This window comes from Camelus dromedarius, chromosome 2 (assembly GCF_036321535.1).
Source record: "Camelus dromedarius isolate mCamDro1 chromosome 2, mCamDro1.pat, whole genome shotgun sequence".
Lineage (NCBI taxonomy): Eukaryota > Metazoa > Chordata > Mammalia > Artiodactyla > Camelidae > Camelus > Camelus dromedarius.
Genome location: NC_087437.1, coordinates 88,815,481 through 88,832,749, shown reverse-complemented (window position 1 = coordinate 88,832,749; position 17,269 = coordinate 88,815,481). Strand labels below are relative to the sequence as shown.

Sequence of the window (17,269 nt, the reverse complement as noted above, 5' to 3'; positions counted from 1 at the left end):
TTATCCACAGAAAGGCAATGTTTTTATTTTATCCCAATTAGCAATTAATTCTTAGAGAAAATAAAATTAATTAAAATTATATATATGTGAATGATTTGAAAACTGCAAATCAAATACAAAGAGAGCCTACACTTGTATGCAAATGTAGCACTGTATTATGATCAATAATGGTAGTAATAAAATTATCTTAATTTTTACATTGATGATAGCTGAATTTAAACTAAAGATTCTTGATCTATTTAAAAGGTTTCACAATTTTCTAAATGCTATGTGGTTTCATGTTTTTATTTTTTTGACCAATTGTTGAATGGTTGGATACAAATAAATTAATCTAAAGGTTACACATTTTTCACTGTGAAATGGGGAAAAATAAGCAAAACCTTCCTTATACCGAAATACCTTTTAGTAATGTATTTTCTAAATGTCAATTCTGTCAATGGATGTATTGATTTTCTCTAATGTTAATACTTAATATATGTAATACATATATAGACATATATGCATTTTGATAAGCATATATTGAAATATTTCTTTTTGATATGCAAATACCTGTGCTATAATAAAAATATCTGTCTTAGCTATTCTATTTAAATACATTTTTGAGGGCGATTATAAAATACACTTTTTTTCCTCTCTCTCAGCTCTTTAAGGAAGGTCTTCTACTAATTAAATAAATTTGCTTGGAGACGACTAAACAAATAAAGAAGGAGCTTGTGATGTATCTACCAAAGGGCAGGACATAAGGCAAATTTACCATTCTCTCTTGCACTTTTTTCAAATAAAATTGCATCAATTTTCACAAATTTTAGTGGACCACTTTAAATATTTACATTTACAACACACAGGTGCATTTATGGCCTCACCATCAATCAATATCACTGGTTACAATAAGAACTCTAAAGTATCCAAATGGCCTGATAGCTTCCTAAAATGCCAACACCGAATTTACACACATATTTTTAGACATCAAGTGTGAGCAAGGAGAAAACGGGAACACAGAATTTAAACAGCGGTCGATTGATTTGCTGACATTCACACCATCCTAATATTCTTCCCCACAGACCTTAAGCCTCAATTACTTTTTTTTATCTGTGCTTTGGTGATTGTAAATCAATTCTTTGTCTTTTCTTTTTTTTAAACTAAGTATATTCAATATATACACTGTGGCCATACTCTGTCTTCACTTGGTGTTTGTTCCTTGGAATGAAATTTCCCTAGTGTTACCTTCGTTTTTGAAAATAATATATAAAATTCAAACTGTTGAAAATAAACCTCAAATCATCAGAACCTAGATTTCCTGAATCAGGGCTGAAAAGCAATTTAGTTCATATTTTTCTCAAAATGCACCATCACTCCCTAAAAATAGCCAAATCTGTCAGAAGTATTCACGCTTTTCTTACTAGACACTTAAGAATTGTTAACAAAAATAAAGGAGTCATCAGAAGGGATTTCAAAAGCTCCAAGTTGGTTTATTTAATGCACCTTAACTGTTCATCTCCTATCGCAGAGTAATGACAGGTTTTCTCCAGGTAAAAGGAAACGAGGAACAAGTTAACAGCCAACAAGTTGAAACTAACTCGCAAAGCTGTGAAAGCAGCAGTGTCAAGGAGTCAGCCAAGGCAGTGCGAACCAGACCCGACCACCTCCAAGCCTGCCATCAGCACAACAGAAACAAACTCGCACAGGAATGTGCAGGGGAAAGGATTTGTCTGACAAGAGAAGACTCCGCGTCAGGAGCCAAATACCGCTAACTCCCCAAGGCTTAAGCTTACAAAATGCCAAATGATTACTGTGCATATGTGGAAACTGTTTTCCTAAGGAAACAAAAGAATTTTAGTGAATCATTGGATATTTGGAAATTTTTTTTTCATTTCTACTGGCTCTGTTCTCTAAATGCAACGATTCTTTCATGCTGAAAGACACGCTTCAAGTCTACAAGAAAAAACTACTAGCCCAGAATAAAGGTTTCTGAACTGTGAAGTCCATAAAGCAGCACATTGCTCTCCGAGCATATGTTTCTGAACTTATTTGAATGACAGATTTTAAATATATTTCAGGGAGACCTGAGGTTTTGGTCCTTAGCCTGTTGGAAGGAGGAGGAATCAGGTGGACGGAGGGCAGGTCAGGATAAGGGAGAAAGGCCACCGACCTTTTATATATTTTATTTCCCTGACTCTCATACACAGATATTTTGTCCAAAAAATATTCTCACTTTATATATGCAAAAACCAATTTACTTGGCCAGGATCATCTAACTAGTAAATGGCAGAGATGGGATTAGAACCCATTTCTGTCTGACTACAAAGCATCTGTCACGGAAACAGACTAAAGAAAATAAGCATATATAAAATACTTAGTTTAACTGAATAAACAAACAGAAGCCCACAGGCAGCCCGGCACCACATGCTAAGGAAAGTCTAAAGTTATTTATAACAAACATTTAAAAATTAGGGATGTAAACACAGAGATATGGCTATTAAATAATGTTGTGCTCTTCAAAATACATGTGTATCGAGATAAAACTGTCCTTCTATACCTAGAAATGTGTCATCCCCCTGACAAGTCAGACACATAATACAATTAATTGCCTACCGTTTTTCTGGAAACTCTGTTTTGGAAATGTGAGCAGAACCAGTTTGTGAGACACAGTCACACCCCGAGATTCTGTGTTTGATTGCTTTTTTTTTTTTTTGGTTTTTATTTTTCTTAACAGTAGGAGGAGCAAACCAAAAAGAATATTAGCTATTTCTGAGTACACTTGCCTCTCGATGATTTTGGTCATTATCAAAAATCAAAACCATCCCCTGGAAGGATGAAAATTTTCCAGTTTTGACGATGTTTAAAAAAAAAAATGTGCCACAGGCTGAGAGAGAATTTCAAAATTTGCATTCCCAAAATGTTTTAAGTAATGATCACATCGTGAGGGTATGTGCTCTCTTTCAAACTGACTACTTTGAATGAAACAACAGTTTCTGATGTATAAATTTCTGGTATGTTTATATAATCCTATTACTAGATTTAGGGTATGATTTCATTTTTAAAAATGTATCTGTTGTTCATCGAATTGTCAATTAATTCCTATTTCGTTTCAGTCACTGTGCAAAGACTTGGAGCCACAAAAATGAGTCAGAGCCGTGGAGAGAAGGCTGTGAGGAAAATGGTAAAGAAAGTGAACCTCAGGGTTTATCTATGTGGCTAATTATCTTATTCCTCCAAGTAGCTAATATTCAAAGATTTTAAAAATGAGATAAGTAAGAAGGTAACATGAGGTAAACTACTAATTGCTTTCCTTGTTTCTAAAGAAGCCCACATGGGAAGGGAAACCAGTGGAAAGAGAACTTTACCAAAGTTCTCTTTGGGACGGGTAAGAGGATTTGACCAAAACTAGTCCATGAATCTGGGTAAGGCACCAAAACCTCCGGCCTTCAGCTTCCTCTTCTGACAATGAGGAATGTTGACTTGATTATCTCAGAGGTCTCATCCAGCTCTGTGTCCTAATAAACATGTGGAGCTCCAGACAAATTCACACTTAATTTTGTTTCTTAAATTGGCTGCCTCTTCTGATTTTGCAGGACACTGGCCAACAAAACCTTACAGACCATTGAAGGCTAATTCAGTTGCAGACATAGGTCATTTAGCCCAATTCCTAGGAATTAGTTTTGGTCCTCCCTTTATCTATTTTCACAGTAACAAGAAGGGAGGCATCATTCAAGTGTCCCCCCGACTCCATCCCCCAAGGACAAGCATTTTGGCACACCAAAACAATAAGAGGAAGGGACACCTGTTCACTTTAGGCCATCTTTCCTTTCTTCTTTCCTTTGTTTTTCCTCTGCTAAACTATAAGACAAGTGAAGAATAGTTCAGTTACCCCAGTTCAGACCACGCTTGTAAATTACTGGCATAAATCTGGAGTCCACTGAAATATCTATAAACATGGCATTTATGACTTGCTTCCAGCAGCAGATGTTTGGGGCTAAGGGTTCAAGGCACTCTTAGGATCTTCCTAAATGAATAGTTAGAGCAGAAAGCCAGCTGCTTACGGAGGTGCTTTTTGAAAGATTCAGTGCAAAGTTTTGACCAAAACTATTTCCTTCACCGTTTCTGCCCGAGTCTGAAATTCAAGTCTTAGAGAGTTTTTATTTCTTGAATGAAAATGTTTTTCTAGAGATAACGCCTTAAATTGTTATCTGTTACTAAATGTATCCATTTGGAGATTACCTTTTGAAAGCTAGCAGGAATTACGGTCTATGGAAACAGAATTCAAGTTAAGTGGCCAGGTTTTAGAACGACAGTCGCTTAACTCTCAAGTTTGCTTTAGGATCTGCCCTAGGGATCATGAGCATAATATTCTTAGTCTCATTGAAAATGCCCTTTGCACAGAAAGATACAAGACAGCGTCTCTTCTGTAGTTGCCCAGGGAGGCACCATGCAGGATGGTTCTACCCTCTGATCACGCTCATCTCTTTTGTTATGAGTCATGTCTTGGTCATCTCCAACTTTGTGAGATGTGAGACTTCGGCGAGTGCTGGGTGAAGCAGGACTTCCTTGCATTTAATGAAAATGCCCTTCACTTAGGTTTCCAAAGAGCACTACCTTGTCCTGGCGTTGGGTTCCCTAGTGAATGGAGCCTCTCTACACATGATTTTATGGATTTCAAGCCTGCCCTTACTATCGGTATTGTAATCTCCATTCTGGTTGACTGCCAGAGACAGCAGTTTGGTTTAGTTATTTTAAAGTTGAATTTTCCCTCTAGCTTCGAATTTTCTGGCTGGAAAGTTACGGGGAGCATAAAACTATGAGGCACTTTCAGCTTTAAGTCTCTACAGTCAAGTTAGTTTGTGCAGTATAGAATTGGAGGGGCTGTTCTTTCTCAAAGAAGTCCTGTATGAATTCTTTTAAAGCCACTTAAATCTTTGCTTACAGTCGCAAGAAAATGAGATCCTCCACCTCAAATCAGTGGACTGTGTATTGAAACTACTTAGAATATAATTGTATTCTTTCCTCTTAATGAATCTCAACTTATGTTGGACTCACAATGATACATGAGGCACTTAGAACTGACTGTTAATACCACTTCCTGCATATTATTTAAAAATAAATAAATGTTCATTTGCTAAGTGGATATTCTGCTTCATCCACAAAGGACGCAACATGGATGGCAAAAATCATTAGCATAATACAAATGCTTGCAAAAGGACTTTGGAATGCCTCAACTAAAAACGTACACTACCAAGGACTGGGAAAGAATTTCAAGCTCCGAGGCCAAAGAATCTACTGCATATTAATCTTCTTTATCAAAGAGTTGATTTGGAGCAATGAAGACAAAAATAAGCCTATTGTGCAATAGCAAAAAAAAAAAAAATCCTGGGAGATTGCATGGTATGGTGAAAAGGTGCTACACTGGGGGTCAGGGGATCCCGTGGTCCTATTTTTGTCACCAATTAGCTTTGAAATTTTTAACCTGACATTTCAGCTCCATAAACATCCATTTCCTCATTTGTAAAAGGAGGGGTTGAAGCATGTTTTTCCAGGGTTTTTTTCCCCTAACAAACAGAATCTCAGAGAGATTGTATGACCTAACCAAGGTGGCAGAGTCCAGAGAAAAGAGTGAAAAAATGCCTTCCAAACTTATGACTGAAGTTCTGCCTCCCAAGGGCTTTTCATTCTTTTAAGTGAAAGCATGCATGCAGATTCACCCAGCTGTCACCCTTGAAGATGGCAGAGTAAATACACTCTAACTTATATGACATCCAAAGTGTGACTGTTCAAAACCCCTAAGCACAATTAGAGAACTGGGGATTGTTCTCATCTGTGAACTGCATAGTTCTGAAAGCTTTGCTTTAAGTATCTTCCTAATGTTAACATTATGACTATCTGCGGGGAGGGAGATTTTAGACAACAACAGATTGTATTTAAGATAAGATATCCATGGAGTATGAAGGGAATCTATGATTTCATATTATTTCCCTCAATTTTTTCTGAACATATTTCAAATTTTTTTCTCCTTCTTGCCTACCGTCACTGTTGGAATACAAGTGCATTCCTTCCTGCACATGTTCTGCAGTGTCATCATGCCTTTGGAGCACATGCAGAGATACTGAGTCAAGGGTTCTCCAGAGGAGATGGTAGGGACTGATGTATTAAGGCCATGCCATGAGGAGATGGTGGCCACATGGACCTGGGAACTTAGCATCCCTCAGCAAATTCTGGCTCTATAAGGCACATTGTAAGATTTATGCACAGCCATGCAATTTCTAAGAATTAACGTCAAGGAATATAAAATTTACTCTTCAGATATATTTACATATTACTTTGATTCACTTAGTCTATTGTATGCCTAAATAACACATTGCAATGCAGCCTGATGTATATGCAGTTCACTGTTTTTTTAAGACACTAAACTATTACCCACCAACAACGTATAGAATATGTTCAATTAAAAAGTGCAACTTAAAACTTCCAGTGTAGGGGGGAGGGTAGAGCTCAGTGGCACAGCATGTGCTTAGCATGCACGAGGTCCTGGGTTCAATCCCCAGTACCTACATTAAAAAAAAAATTTTTTTTCCAGTATACATTGTGCTTCTAGGGAAAAAGCTGAGAGTACATATGCCCAGAGTTTGAAGTTCCACAACTTTTCAAAAAGAATTTTCTGCTATATAATCATTAAGAGGGAAAATGTACCTATGTTTAAAATCCATCATAATAAGCCATTATTACATAGTAAGTTACAAGGACTTCAGAGCAATATAGATTTGAGAAAAAAAATCAGTTCAAAGATACACTACAATAATTAAAAATAGAGAAGTAATATAAAACTTTAATGCTCTTTTCTAACTTTTTATACATGGCCATTAAACTTTCTCTATAACTCTCACTTTTTCTGCTTCTTGTCCTCAACAAGTCAACTTTCCAAATGCAGTAGGACTTGTAGCCCTTATTTTTGTCTCCCAGGCAAGATGCTATTAGGGGTCACTTCCCATGTACGGAGAAAACAATCTTCATGGATAATAATGATAAAACCTTATGGAATGCAAAAACAACCAAAATATGTATTCTCAGATGACTACATTTGGGCCAAGTCAATATTAGTCCCACTTCACCCACGCACCGCATAGTCTAAAAACACTGTCGGCCTGATAAGAATTTCCTGATTTACTCTTTTTTCCAATAGAAAATATAGGTCATCAAAATAAACTCCCGACAGTAAAAGAACAGTGGTTTCCCTACTGTCTTTTTATTTTGCTAGCCAGTTATAGTCAAATAGTTTCTTTACTTGACAAAAAAAAAAAAAAAAAAGTAATCGTGAACAAGCCAGTGTAGTAAAAGAAACATGAAGATTTCAAGCACAGTTCTCCAGTAAGTTTTTAAGGTCAACTCTGCCTAACACCCACTTTATAAATATCTGCAGAAGCCCAAAGTATAGCAGATGTTGGTTACTATATACTAATTTGTGCCACTCGTCAAGGTGGACAATTCAGATGAAAAAGTCAGCTCATTTTTGTTTCTTGATAGTCTTAGCAAAAGAATGCAATTTGGGAACTGAGGTGGCGGGCTATTACAAAAGTTAGATAAAGTGTGAGTTATTTTTTATTAAAAATGAAATTTTATGATTAGTTATTTATAATTTTTCAGATGCTGTATTTTATTTTCTAGCTCCAAAAAAAAGCATTCTCATTCTAACCCCCACCAGAGAGTCATATTTTAATGGAATTATTTTCACAACTCTAGAAAATAAAACCTTATTCACGACTCCTGCTAATTTAAGTTATTTTTAAGGGGAAAATACTTTTTTGAATGTTTAGTAAAGTTTGAGTCTGTTGCTCGTCCACATTCCAATTGATAATTGAAGGCCTCTCTAGTCTCTGAGATGGAAGAGGGGGGAGAAGAAAAGGGTGGTTCTTCTGGGACAGAGTGTTCATAAAACACATAAAATGGACATCTAGCATCTCTTTGCCTCACTTGCCTGACTTGTCCCTAAATGGTTTTTTTCCATTACTTATATCTTTTATATTTAAAGCCAAAGAAAAACAAATAGTATAAAGAAAATGTTTCAACCTGTCACCCTTGATCACAAATTGCAAAATGCTTTCCCATTCCCCTCCCTAAAAGTAATCTTGCTTTTTGCAAAAGCAAGAAAGTAGGGGTCCTTCCTCTTTTGCCCTAGTTAGTCCTGGTTAAGCTCACACTGTTTAGTAGATAAATCTAGAGTATGTACCCTTTCAGAATTAGCTGAATTTCAGTCCATAAGTTTTAAACAGAAATTATCATTTCTTTCCAAAGTGTAGCACAATAGAGACAGAGGTAGAGGAAATAAAGAAATTAAACAGTCAGATTAATTAAAAAGCCAAACCCTGAAGACCACGATAAAACCTATGATTTTAAAGAAACAAGCAAAAAACTCAATTCTATGAATGTTAGTTTCAGAACCATATCTAGATCCCTGATTGGTGTCTCCACCTCAGAGTGTATAAATCATATTTTTGTAAGTCTCACCAAATCAACCCACCTTAATTCAAGAATCTGAGGACCCTACTTTGGTACAGCCTCTGGCCACGTGCTCCCATATGTGTTTTATGTAGCACTAACTAAGCCTTGACACACACTCTGTTGGCGTTTAGAGAGGAATGTCCAGAGGTGCCTGGTGCTAACTTTCCCAGAACCCTCTCCTCCCTTCTAAAGGAACTCTATCGTCTCCCTAGTTCCTGAACCCTTTTTATCAGACAGCATTCAGTTACTCTTGATGTGGTGAAGACCCAGCATCCAGTGATCCAAGGCTACCTCTTGTATGGGAGAGGAAAGGGTTCCATCCAACAGACAGAACTATATATAATACCTCTGTGCTTTGATGGAAATTAAAAATGAACGAGGAATTCTGGGATCAATCTCTGTTGTCTATGTCACAGTACGGGAAGAAGACAGATATTACCGAGAACTTCTAGAAAAATTTGATAGATATTACACTAAACCCATGTTCCACCAGAAAATTCCCAGAAAAGTCATTTTTTGAGCTCACCGTCCAGGTAGCCTCCCCTATGTCAGTGACACATTTCATCCTCTTAATTAAGAAAACCCCGAAAGACTCTACCTTTTCGACGGAAACAAAGTACTTGGTTTAAAGGAAGTTTACTCACATACTCCTAAAACAGATTCCCTTGGTGAGCTTCAGAGAACTGAGCCTTAAGAGCTGGGGTGGCTGTGAGACATAGCCTCTGAGCTCCGATGACAACAGCTCACTGAAGCCCCCAGCCAGGCAATGCCTCTCTTCGAATCCCCACCCGTCCACCTGGCTGCTGGTCCCTTCCCGAAGCCTCGTCTGTCTCTTCTCTTCTGACGGCTTTCGGCTCAAGGGCGCTCCCGCATGTCTCAGAGCATCCCCGCGCCACCCGTCCCAGAGGGACGTCGCGGGAGCCCCAGACCGATACTCTCGGTGCCCCTCGCCCCCGCCCCCGGCAGGCTGCCCGGTCGGTGACTCACCTGCTGGCCAGGTTGGGGCGCCGGGTGGTAATAGGCTGTGGGGCAGGTTGCAGCTGCCACAGGGTTGGGCAGATACTGGGGCGCTCCATACGGCTGGGGGTGATACATCACCTCCGCACAACTCATGGCAGCCGGGGCAGCGGCGGCCCCGAAGCTGCCGCCACCGCTCTGTGCGCTCGCGCGATGGGCGCCGCCGCCGCCGCAGCTGCCGCCTCTGTCGCAGCTCCAGCTGCTACTGCGGCGAAGGCGGGTCCTCGGCGGCCGCGGGCTCCGCGCGAGGCGCGGGCTCGGGAGGGGTTGGCAATCAGCGGGGGCCCATGCGCGGGCACCCTCATCTTCAGCCCCTCCGGGTGTCCCCTGGCCTGCGCTTACATAGCGACTCGGGGACGCAGTGGCCCGCCGCGCGGCAGGGTCATGACAGAGCGGCGCTCCGGCGAGGGCAGCGGCGCCCACGGCAGCGCCAGCCGCAGCCGCAGCCCCGGCCCGGGTCGGGCAGACCTGGGGAGCCGGGCTCGGTTTGCATATACACAATGCACGCCAGGGGCTCGTCCTATCACCGGCTCTCCGGGCTGGGAGAGGACCGGGAATGCGGGGGCAGAGAGAGGGGGCCGGCAGGGGAGGGGTGGGGGAGCACCTCGCCTCCCCGGGCTCTGACGCGAAGGTCGGCGAAGTTCCTCCAACTCGGTCCGCGGCGGGCGGGTCGCCCAGCAGGGGGACCCGGAGGAGGGCCGGCCGCGGATTGGAGCGAAGTTGGAAGCCCTCTCCGCCTCCCGGCCGTGGGGTGGTGGTGGGAGGGAATGGTATGCGAGAGGCTCCACGCCCTTAAAGCTCCTCGGGTTCCCACCCTCTCTCCTGTCACCTGGCCGTCAGGGCGAGGGCTTCCCAGACCCAAGCTTTTATGGGGAACACCAACGTAGAGGCCAAGGCTAAACGAAGGTCAAGTGACTAACAGATAAAATAGAGCAGGCACAAAATAAACTGGGATTAGCTCCTGCATTAAGCATCACCGTATAAGTGAAAGTTAACTTCCTTGCAAGTGCGCACACGCCAAGAATGCAACACGGCTTTCTCCAAGCAAGCTCCGCTTTAAATTTCCACCTTCATGGTATGACATCCTTGCGGGATGTCAACCTCTTCTGGCTTTTTCAGCCTGGTTTCCAAAGAGCGATGGACATTAACAAGGATTAAACCCATCCAGCTATTATTTAAAGGTTTATTTATTTGCAAGTGGCTTACAACTGTCACTAAAATAAAATGAAAAATGAAAAAGAAAATCTGTTCCTAGGAATATAATTGTATTTCGATATAACCAGGTAAAATAGACAAAATTATACTTACTTTGTAAATAAGCAAACTTTCCGAACTTTAACAGTATATCTCTCCCCCTGTGTATGACACGGAACACTTTCTTTTGTTTTCACGGAGACTATTCTTTGATGAGAAGTTAATCTGGATGTCAAATGACGTTGTTATGGGCTGAATTGTGCTCCCCCCAATTCATGTGTCAAAGCCTAACCCCCGTTGTCACTATCTGGAGACAAAGCCTGTCAGGAGGTAATTAAGGTTAAATGAGGTCATAAAGATGGGCCCTAGGACTGGTGTCCTTATGAGCAGAGGAAGGGATATCAAAGATCTCTCTGCTTTGGTATAGAGGACAGGCCTTGTGACACTCAGTGAGAGGCCTTAGTCTACAAGCCAGGAAGAGAGGCCTCACCAGAAACTAACCCTGAGGGTCCTCTGATCTTGGAATTTCAGCATCCAGAACTGCGACAAAGTAATTTCTGCATTTAAGCCACTCAGTCTATGGTATTTTGTTATGGGAGTCCAAGTAGACTGATACAGAGGTATATTACTCATGTATTGTTTATATTGTTAATCTTTATATAAATGTGTATGTGGATATGCATAATAACTACACAGACACACACATAAATGCGTAGATACGCACACCCTCACTCCTACACTCAAATATACAAACTGTAATAATTGTATAGGAACTCTTTGTTACTCATAGCAGTTCCTATTAACTCACTCATTCTTTCATCCATGGAATATTAAAAATATATTTATTCAGGGGCTATCACAGTTTAGACTTTGGCCTCTTTGTAATGGAGGAGTATTCCTATCAGTTAAGAAATATACACACTTATTTAAAATGTTTATTATTGCCTTTTCTCAAATTGACAACCACTGGTCATTACCCATCTTCTGTGTTCCAGATTCATCTACTCAGCTTCTGTCCGGATGGCTTCACGCAGAAATTCCATAGGAACCTCGGTCATACTAACCCTAATCCTTTCCCTATAGCCCCAACCTGATCCTCTTCTTTTAATTCCACGTCAGGTATTGAAACTCCTACCCTAGTTGCTGCACTGGAAATCTGGGCATCACCCAGCACGCCGTTCTTCTCACAATCGCCATATCTGGTCTTGGAGTCCATACGATTCGAACTTTTATCTCCACTGACTCTCTACTGTCATCTCTTTATCTCTGTTGCTATGACCCTCAGTTCACTCAGCGTCTCTCACCTGGATTCCTGCAGGAGGCTCCTACCTGCTTTGTAGGTGCCAAGTTGAACCCTCTTCTGATCCATTTTTCATAATTTATCCTCCTGTTCTTTTCCATCCTGACCACGGCAAACCCGTCAAAGTGATGACCTTTGTCCCTCTTTTAAAAAATTTGATGGTAGCTCCCTACAGTCCACAGTCCCAAATCTTTCACATTCAAATTTTGGCCCCTACTTGTGCACCGTCTCCTGCAACTGTCTATTCAGCCACCTGAACTGAGACCTCCCTTTCCAGGAAGGAGCATGGTCACTTAACACCTCTAACATTATCTTCAGATAATTTAATATATCTGTGGGTGATTAATTTTTTTGTACAATTACATGCTCAGTATGTCACCTCCACTACACTGCAGTGGAGAACATTTGTATTGTGTACATCTAATATTTAGAAGGTGTTCAGTCTATATTTATTGACTTAGAGAATAAAGGCAGAACTAGATCCAACATGTCCATACCCCTAATTTCTGCATCTTCCTTGTGCCCCACACAGCTTCTATCTAGTATGTTGCAAATGCTTACTGTATGACAAAGATGTAGTTCTTGGATACTAATGTCATGGACTCAAAAGTCTGGAAGTGTTTGGCAAAATCTTCCTATAATACAATATCTTGGTTTTGCTAACTGCCTTCATTTCCATATGGCTCTAATGGATGAAAATGAGAAAGTAAAGATCAATTCTGCCCAGAATGAGAATCTAGAAGGACAGAGAAGAGGGAGGACATAACTGTCAAAGGCTAGAGTCTTTGTTTGCTCATTAATAAAAAGTAGGCTAATTCCTATTAAGCAAAGCTGGAGTTCTGATAGGAGAGCTGATGTGCCTGACTTCCCCCAGGTAGATGTTTTGGGTTTTAGAATAGAAAAGAATCAAAAAGGTCACGTGGTCTAAAACATCTTCTTTCAAAGATGTGCAAGGAAGTGATCTAATTAAAGTCTCTTAGGGAACTGGAGGCAGAACTAAAACCAAAGCCTCAGGTCTCTTGACTCTTAGTTCTGTTCCTTATCATCCGACGATAAGGATACAGAAACAATCACATACATATATTACACACATGCGTATGTTATATGAGGGTGTGCCTACATGCACCCATTTATACATATTCATCTATGCATATAAGAAGAGGCCTCTGATTAGATCACCCTTTGGTGACCTGGAGTTGTGGATAAGGAGTGGAGGGGAATGTAGGCCAATTGCATTTGACAATAGTGACTCACCCAACCCAGAGAATTCAGTCTGACCACTGGTGTACTCATTTTCATGTCTATTATGCAGGGATGTCACAATTACTTGCGATAACGTAGTAATGGAGTAGAAGTTGATTCTTTGCACTTCTGAGCGAAAGTTCCTCAAAGATGACTCATGTACCTTTTCATCCTGCCCCTCTCACGCTTCTCTGTCTGTCCTCTGGCTCAGTGGTGTGGAACTCATGCCTACCCAGCCAGTGTTTATCCTCCTACTCTTTTCTATCCCAGCCACTGTGATTCTAATAGAATCCCTACATGACCTTGAATATTCCCAACTCTTCTGAGTCAGGAGTTTACAGTCACTACATTTTTGACCCTGCCCACCAAATTTCCCAGAATATTTCCAAATTTTCCAGCTGGAATTTAGGGAGGTGAACTCACCAAAGCAGTTTTATTTGTCAGGGTAACTTGAAGTGGATCTTCCCAATATCTCTTGGGATAAAATAGAGCAAAGAGGGGGGAAGCTTTCTGTTTTTGAGAGATGACAACCAGGCTTGTCTTTAACTTGGGGTTATAGTGTCAGAGCACATAGGGGACCTGCAGTTCACAGGTTGGACATCTCAATCTGTGCATCCAAACCGTCTTCCCAGGATACCACACAGCTGATCTTGGCCATCCTTCTGGCCTCATCTGAACCCACTGATAATGCAGCACAGTCTAGGAATCATGGCTCTGAAGAAGTGGACTTGGGTCATCTGTGCAGGAAATTCCCAGGTCTTGAGTACAAAAACATGGTTGTTCTAGACAGAACAGTGCCTATGAATATGTTTAACTTATATGACACAAGGGAGTTAAAATTGCATTTGGAATTAAGGTTACTAGTGAGTAGATTTTAAGGTAGAAAAATTATCCTGGATTATCTAGGTAAGCCCAGTGCGAGTAATCACAAGGGTCCTTTTAAGAGGGGAGGCAGGAGGCAGAAGAGTCAGTGTCAAATTGATGTGATGTTAGAAAGATTCTGTAAGCCATCACTGACTCTGAAGATGGAAAGGAGCCAGGAGCCAAGACATGCAGGCAGCCTCTAGAAGCCAGAAAGGCCAGAAAGTGGGCTCCCCTGGAGACTCCAGAAGGAGTACAGCCCTGCCAACAATGCCATTTTGGACTTCACACCCCTAGAACTATAAGAAAATAAATTTGCACCAGTTTATGTCAGTGAGTTTGTGGTCATTTGTTACAGCAGCACTGGGAAGCTAATCAATAGCAGAATGAGGAGGGGAGCTGGAACGGAGGACTTGGGGATGTCCCCTTGGCCCAACAGATTCCTACAAGGAGAGACACAAGAGGAGGAAGACCAGTGAGAGGTTCTCTAAAGCTCAGAGGCCAAGGAGGGGCTCTGGCTGCCTGGATCTAAGGGTGGTGCTAATAACACGAATGGAATAGATGTGAAAGCAGAAGGTCAAAAGGCACGTGTAAAGCAATACAACCACTTTACTCAGTTGTCCTTAGGATCACCTGTCTTCAGTGGGCCCTTCCGCAACGCCTGGCAACTTTACTCTGTCCCTCTGGTTCGCTCACCCTCGTCCTCTTGTAAGCTCTGTCTCCTGTCTTCTCCACCATCACAAACTCCACAGACTCACTTCCTCCTCTTTCTCCCTTTCTATTCACTGTTCCACCCATTTGCAATCAGATTTTTGCTTCATCACCGCACCAAAATTCACTAAGGTCACAAGTAGTGGTCACGTTAAAAAGTTCGAACTTCATGTTTTTAACTTCATCCTAATTGATGCTTCATAAATTTTGATGCTGTGGGTTAATGCCTCCTTAAAGTTACCTCTTCTCTTGACATCCTACCATGATGTTCCTCTTTGCTAATCTGTCTCCTTACACTTTGGCTATTCTTTCTCAGTTTCCTTTGCCAAATCCTCCTCTACTTAAACTCTAAATATCAAGTTTCTTAGTCTTAGTCCTGGATAATTTTCTCATCTTAAGAGATCTCATCCATCTACAGATCACCTCTATATGCAAGTAACTTACAAAAATTATCATCCAGCCCAGAGCCCAAGCCTTATAGAGTGGAAATATATTTTATCTGGGGTTCTAAAGTCAATAAATAAAGCAAATGAAACTTTGCCCAACATATTACTGAAAATTTCTTCAAACCCCCACAATGAACTGGATATACATGTACTGTGCCTCATAAGTTCAACACAGACGATTTAACCTCTAGCGTCGAAAAGACTGCCTTTTCTTGGGTTGATCATCAGACGAAATGTTGGTTCACGTTTAGGAGCCATGTCTTCTTTAAAAAATGTTTTTGCTAATCATTTCATGATGTATGTAAGTCACATCATTATGTTGTACACTTTAAACTTATACCATGTTTTATGTCAATTATGTCTCAGTAAAACTGGGGAGAAATTGAATAGCATGTGATATTATCAGAAACATGACCTTAGTTTCAGGAAACAGAGACTTGAATTGAGTCCAGAAGAGTGGCCAGAGTAGACAGGAGGACAGGCTAGCAAGCCATGTAGGAGATGGCGATTAGAGAAGTCACCTGGTGGCTGACCTCTTGACCAGGAGGACAGAGGCTGGCGGTGCTGTGGGGTGACTAGTAAAATCAGTCACAACTGGGCCCTCAGGTACTCACACAAAGAATGAAAGGAGCACAACCTTGGCTTCAGACAAAGCTCTGAACTTCAGTTTTCTCATATCCAAGTGGAGATATAGTTATATTTAGGGGGCTTCTGTGAGGATTAATAAATGATTTACCTAAAACTCATATGGGAACACCTGTCCTTCTCAAACTATTCCAAAAAATTTCAGTGCAAGGGACACTTCCCAAATCATTCTATGAGGCCAGGATCACCCTGATACCAAAACCAAAGATACCACACAAAAAAGAAAATTACAGGCCAGCATCATTGATGAACATAGGTGCATTTTAAATCTGTCTCCTAATGCAAAAGAAACAAAAGTAAAAAAATCAACAAATGGGAGCTAATCAAACTTAAAAGTTTTTGCGCAGCAAAGGAAACCATCAACAAATGAAAAGACCACCTACTGAATGGAAAAAAAAATTTGCAAATGATATGACAAATCAGGGGTTAATATCCAAAATATGTAAACAACCCATACAACTCAATATCAAAAAACCAAACAACCCAATTAAAAAATGGGCAGAAGACCTGAATAGATATTTTTCTACAGAAGGCGTACAGATGACCAACATGTACATAAAAAGATGCTCAACACTGCTAATCATCAGAGAAATGGGAGTCAAAATCACACTGAGATGTCATCTCATAGCTGTCCCAATGGCTATCATCAGAAAGACCACAGATAACAAATTCTGTGCAGAATGTGAGAAAAGGAAATCATTGTATGCTACTGATGGGAATGTAAATTGGTGCAGCTACTGTGGAAAACACTATGGCAGTTTCTCAAAAAACTAAATATGATCCAGTAATTCCACTCCTGGGCATATATCTGAAAAAAACAAAAACATTAATTTGAAAAGTTATATAAACCTCAATGCTCATAGTAGCATTATTTATAATTGCCAAGATATGAAGCAACCTAAGTAGCCATCAACAGATGACTGGTAAAGATGTGGTATGCATACACAATGGAATATCATTCAACCGTAAAGAAGGATGGAATCTTGCTACATTTGCAACAACATGTATGGATCTGGAGAGTATCATGCTTATTTAAGTAAGTCAGAGAAAGATAAATACTCTGTTATTGCTTATATGTGGAATCTAAAAAAATAAAACAAATTAAAAAAAAGAACTCATAGGGGAGAAACTGACCCATACTAAACTTCAAAGTGTTAGTGTATTTCCCTGTCACAAACTTCCCTAAGCAAGTTGTGAAACAGACAGCTTTCACATATGGTACAAGATCTATTATAGAACAACAAAAACTTAAAAAAAAACATAATTTGGGGGTCTTTTAAAAATTTTTTTGTACTGAAGTATAATTGAGTTACAATGTTCTGTTGGTTTCTGGTATACAGTGTAGTGATTCAGTTATACATACATA

At 40.4% G+C, this 17,269-nt stretch overlaps 1 protein-coding gene across 3 annotated transcripts in view; it reads right to left on the bottom strand.

Annotated features, from left to right (window-relative positions):
* VGLL3 (vestigial like family member 3) overlaps window positions 1-9,911 on the bottom strand; it is a 39,230-nt gene extending 29,319 nt beyond the window's left edge. For 2 of the 3 annotated variants that reach the window (XM_064496331.1, XM_031457625.2), the window contains exon 1: window positions 9,475-9,666. In XM_064496331.1, the coding sequence (XP_064352401.1) occupies window positions 9,475-9,600 (126 nt within the window). In that variant the 5' untranslated portion in view covers window positions 9,601-9,666. Of the gene's footprint in view, window positions 1-9,474 lie in introns of all 3 variants that reach the window. The other variant, XM_064496340.1, reaches the window with a different exon arrangement.
* Between the last annotated feature and the right edge of the window lie 7,358 nt (window positions 9,912-17,269).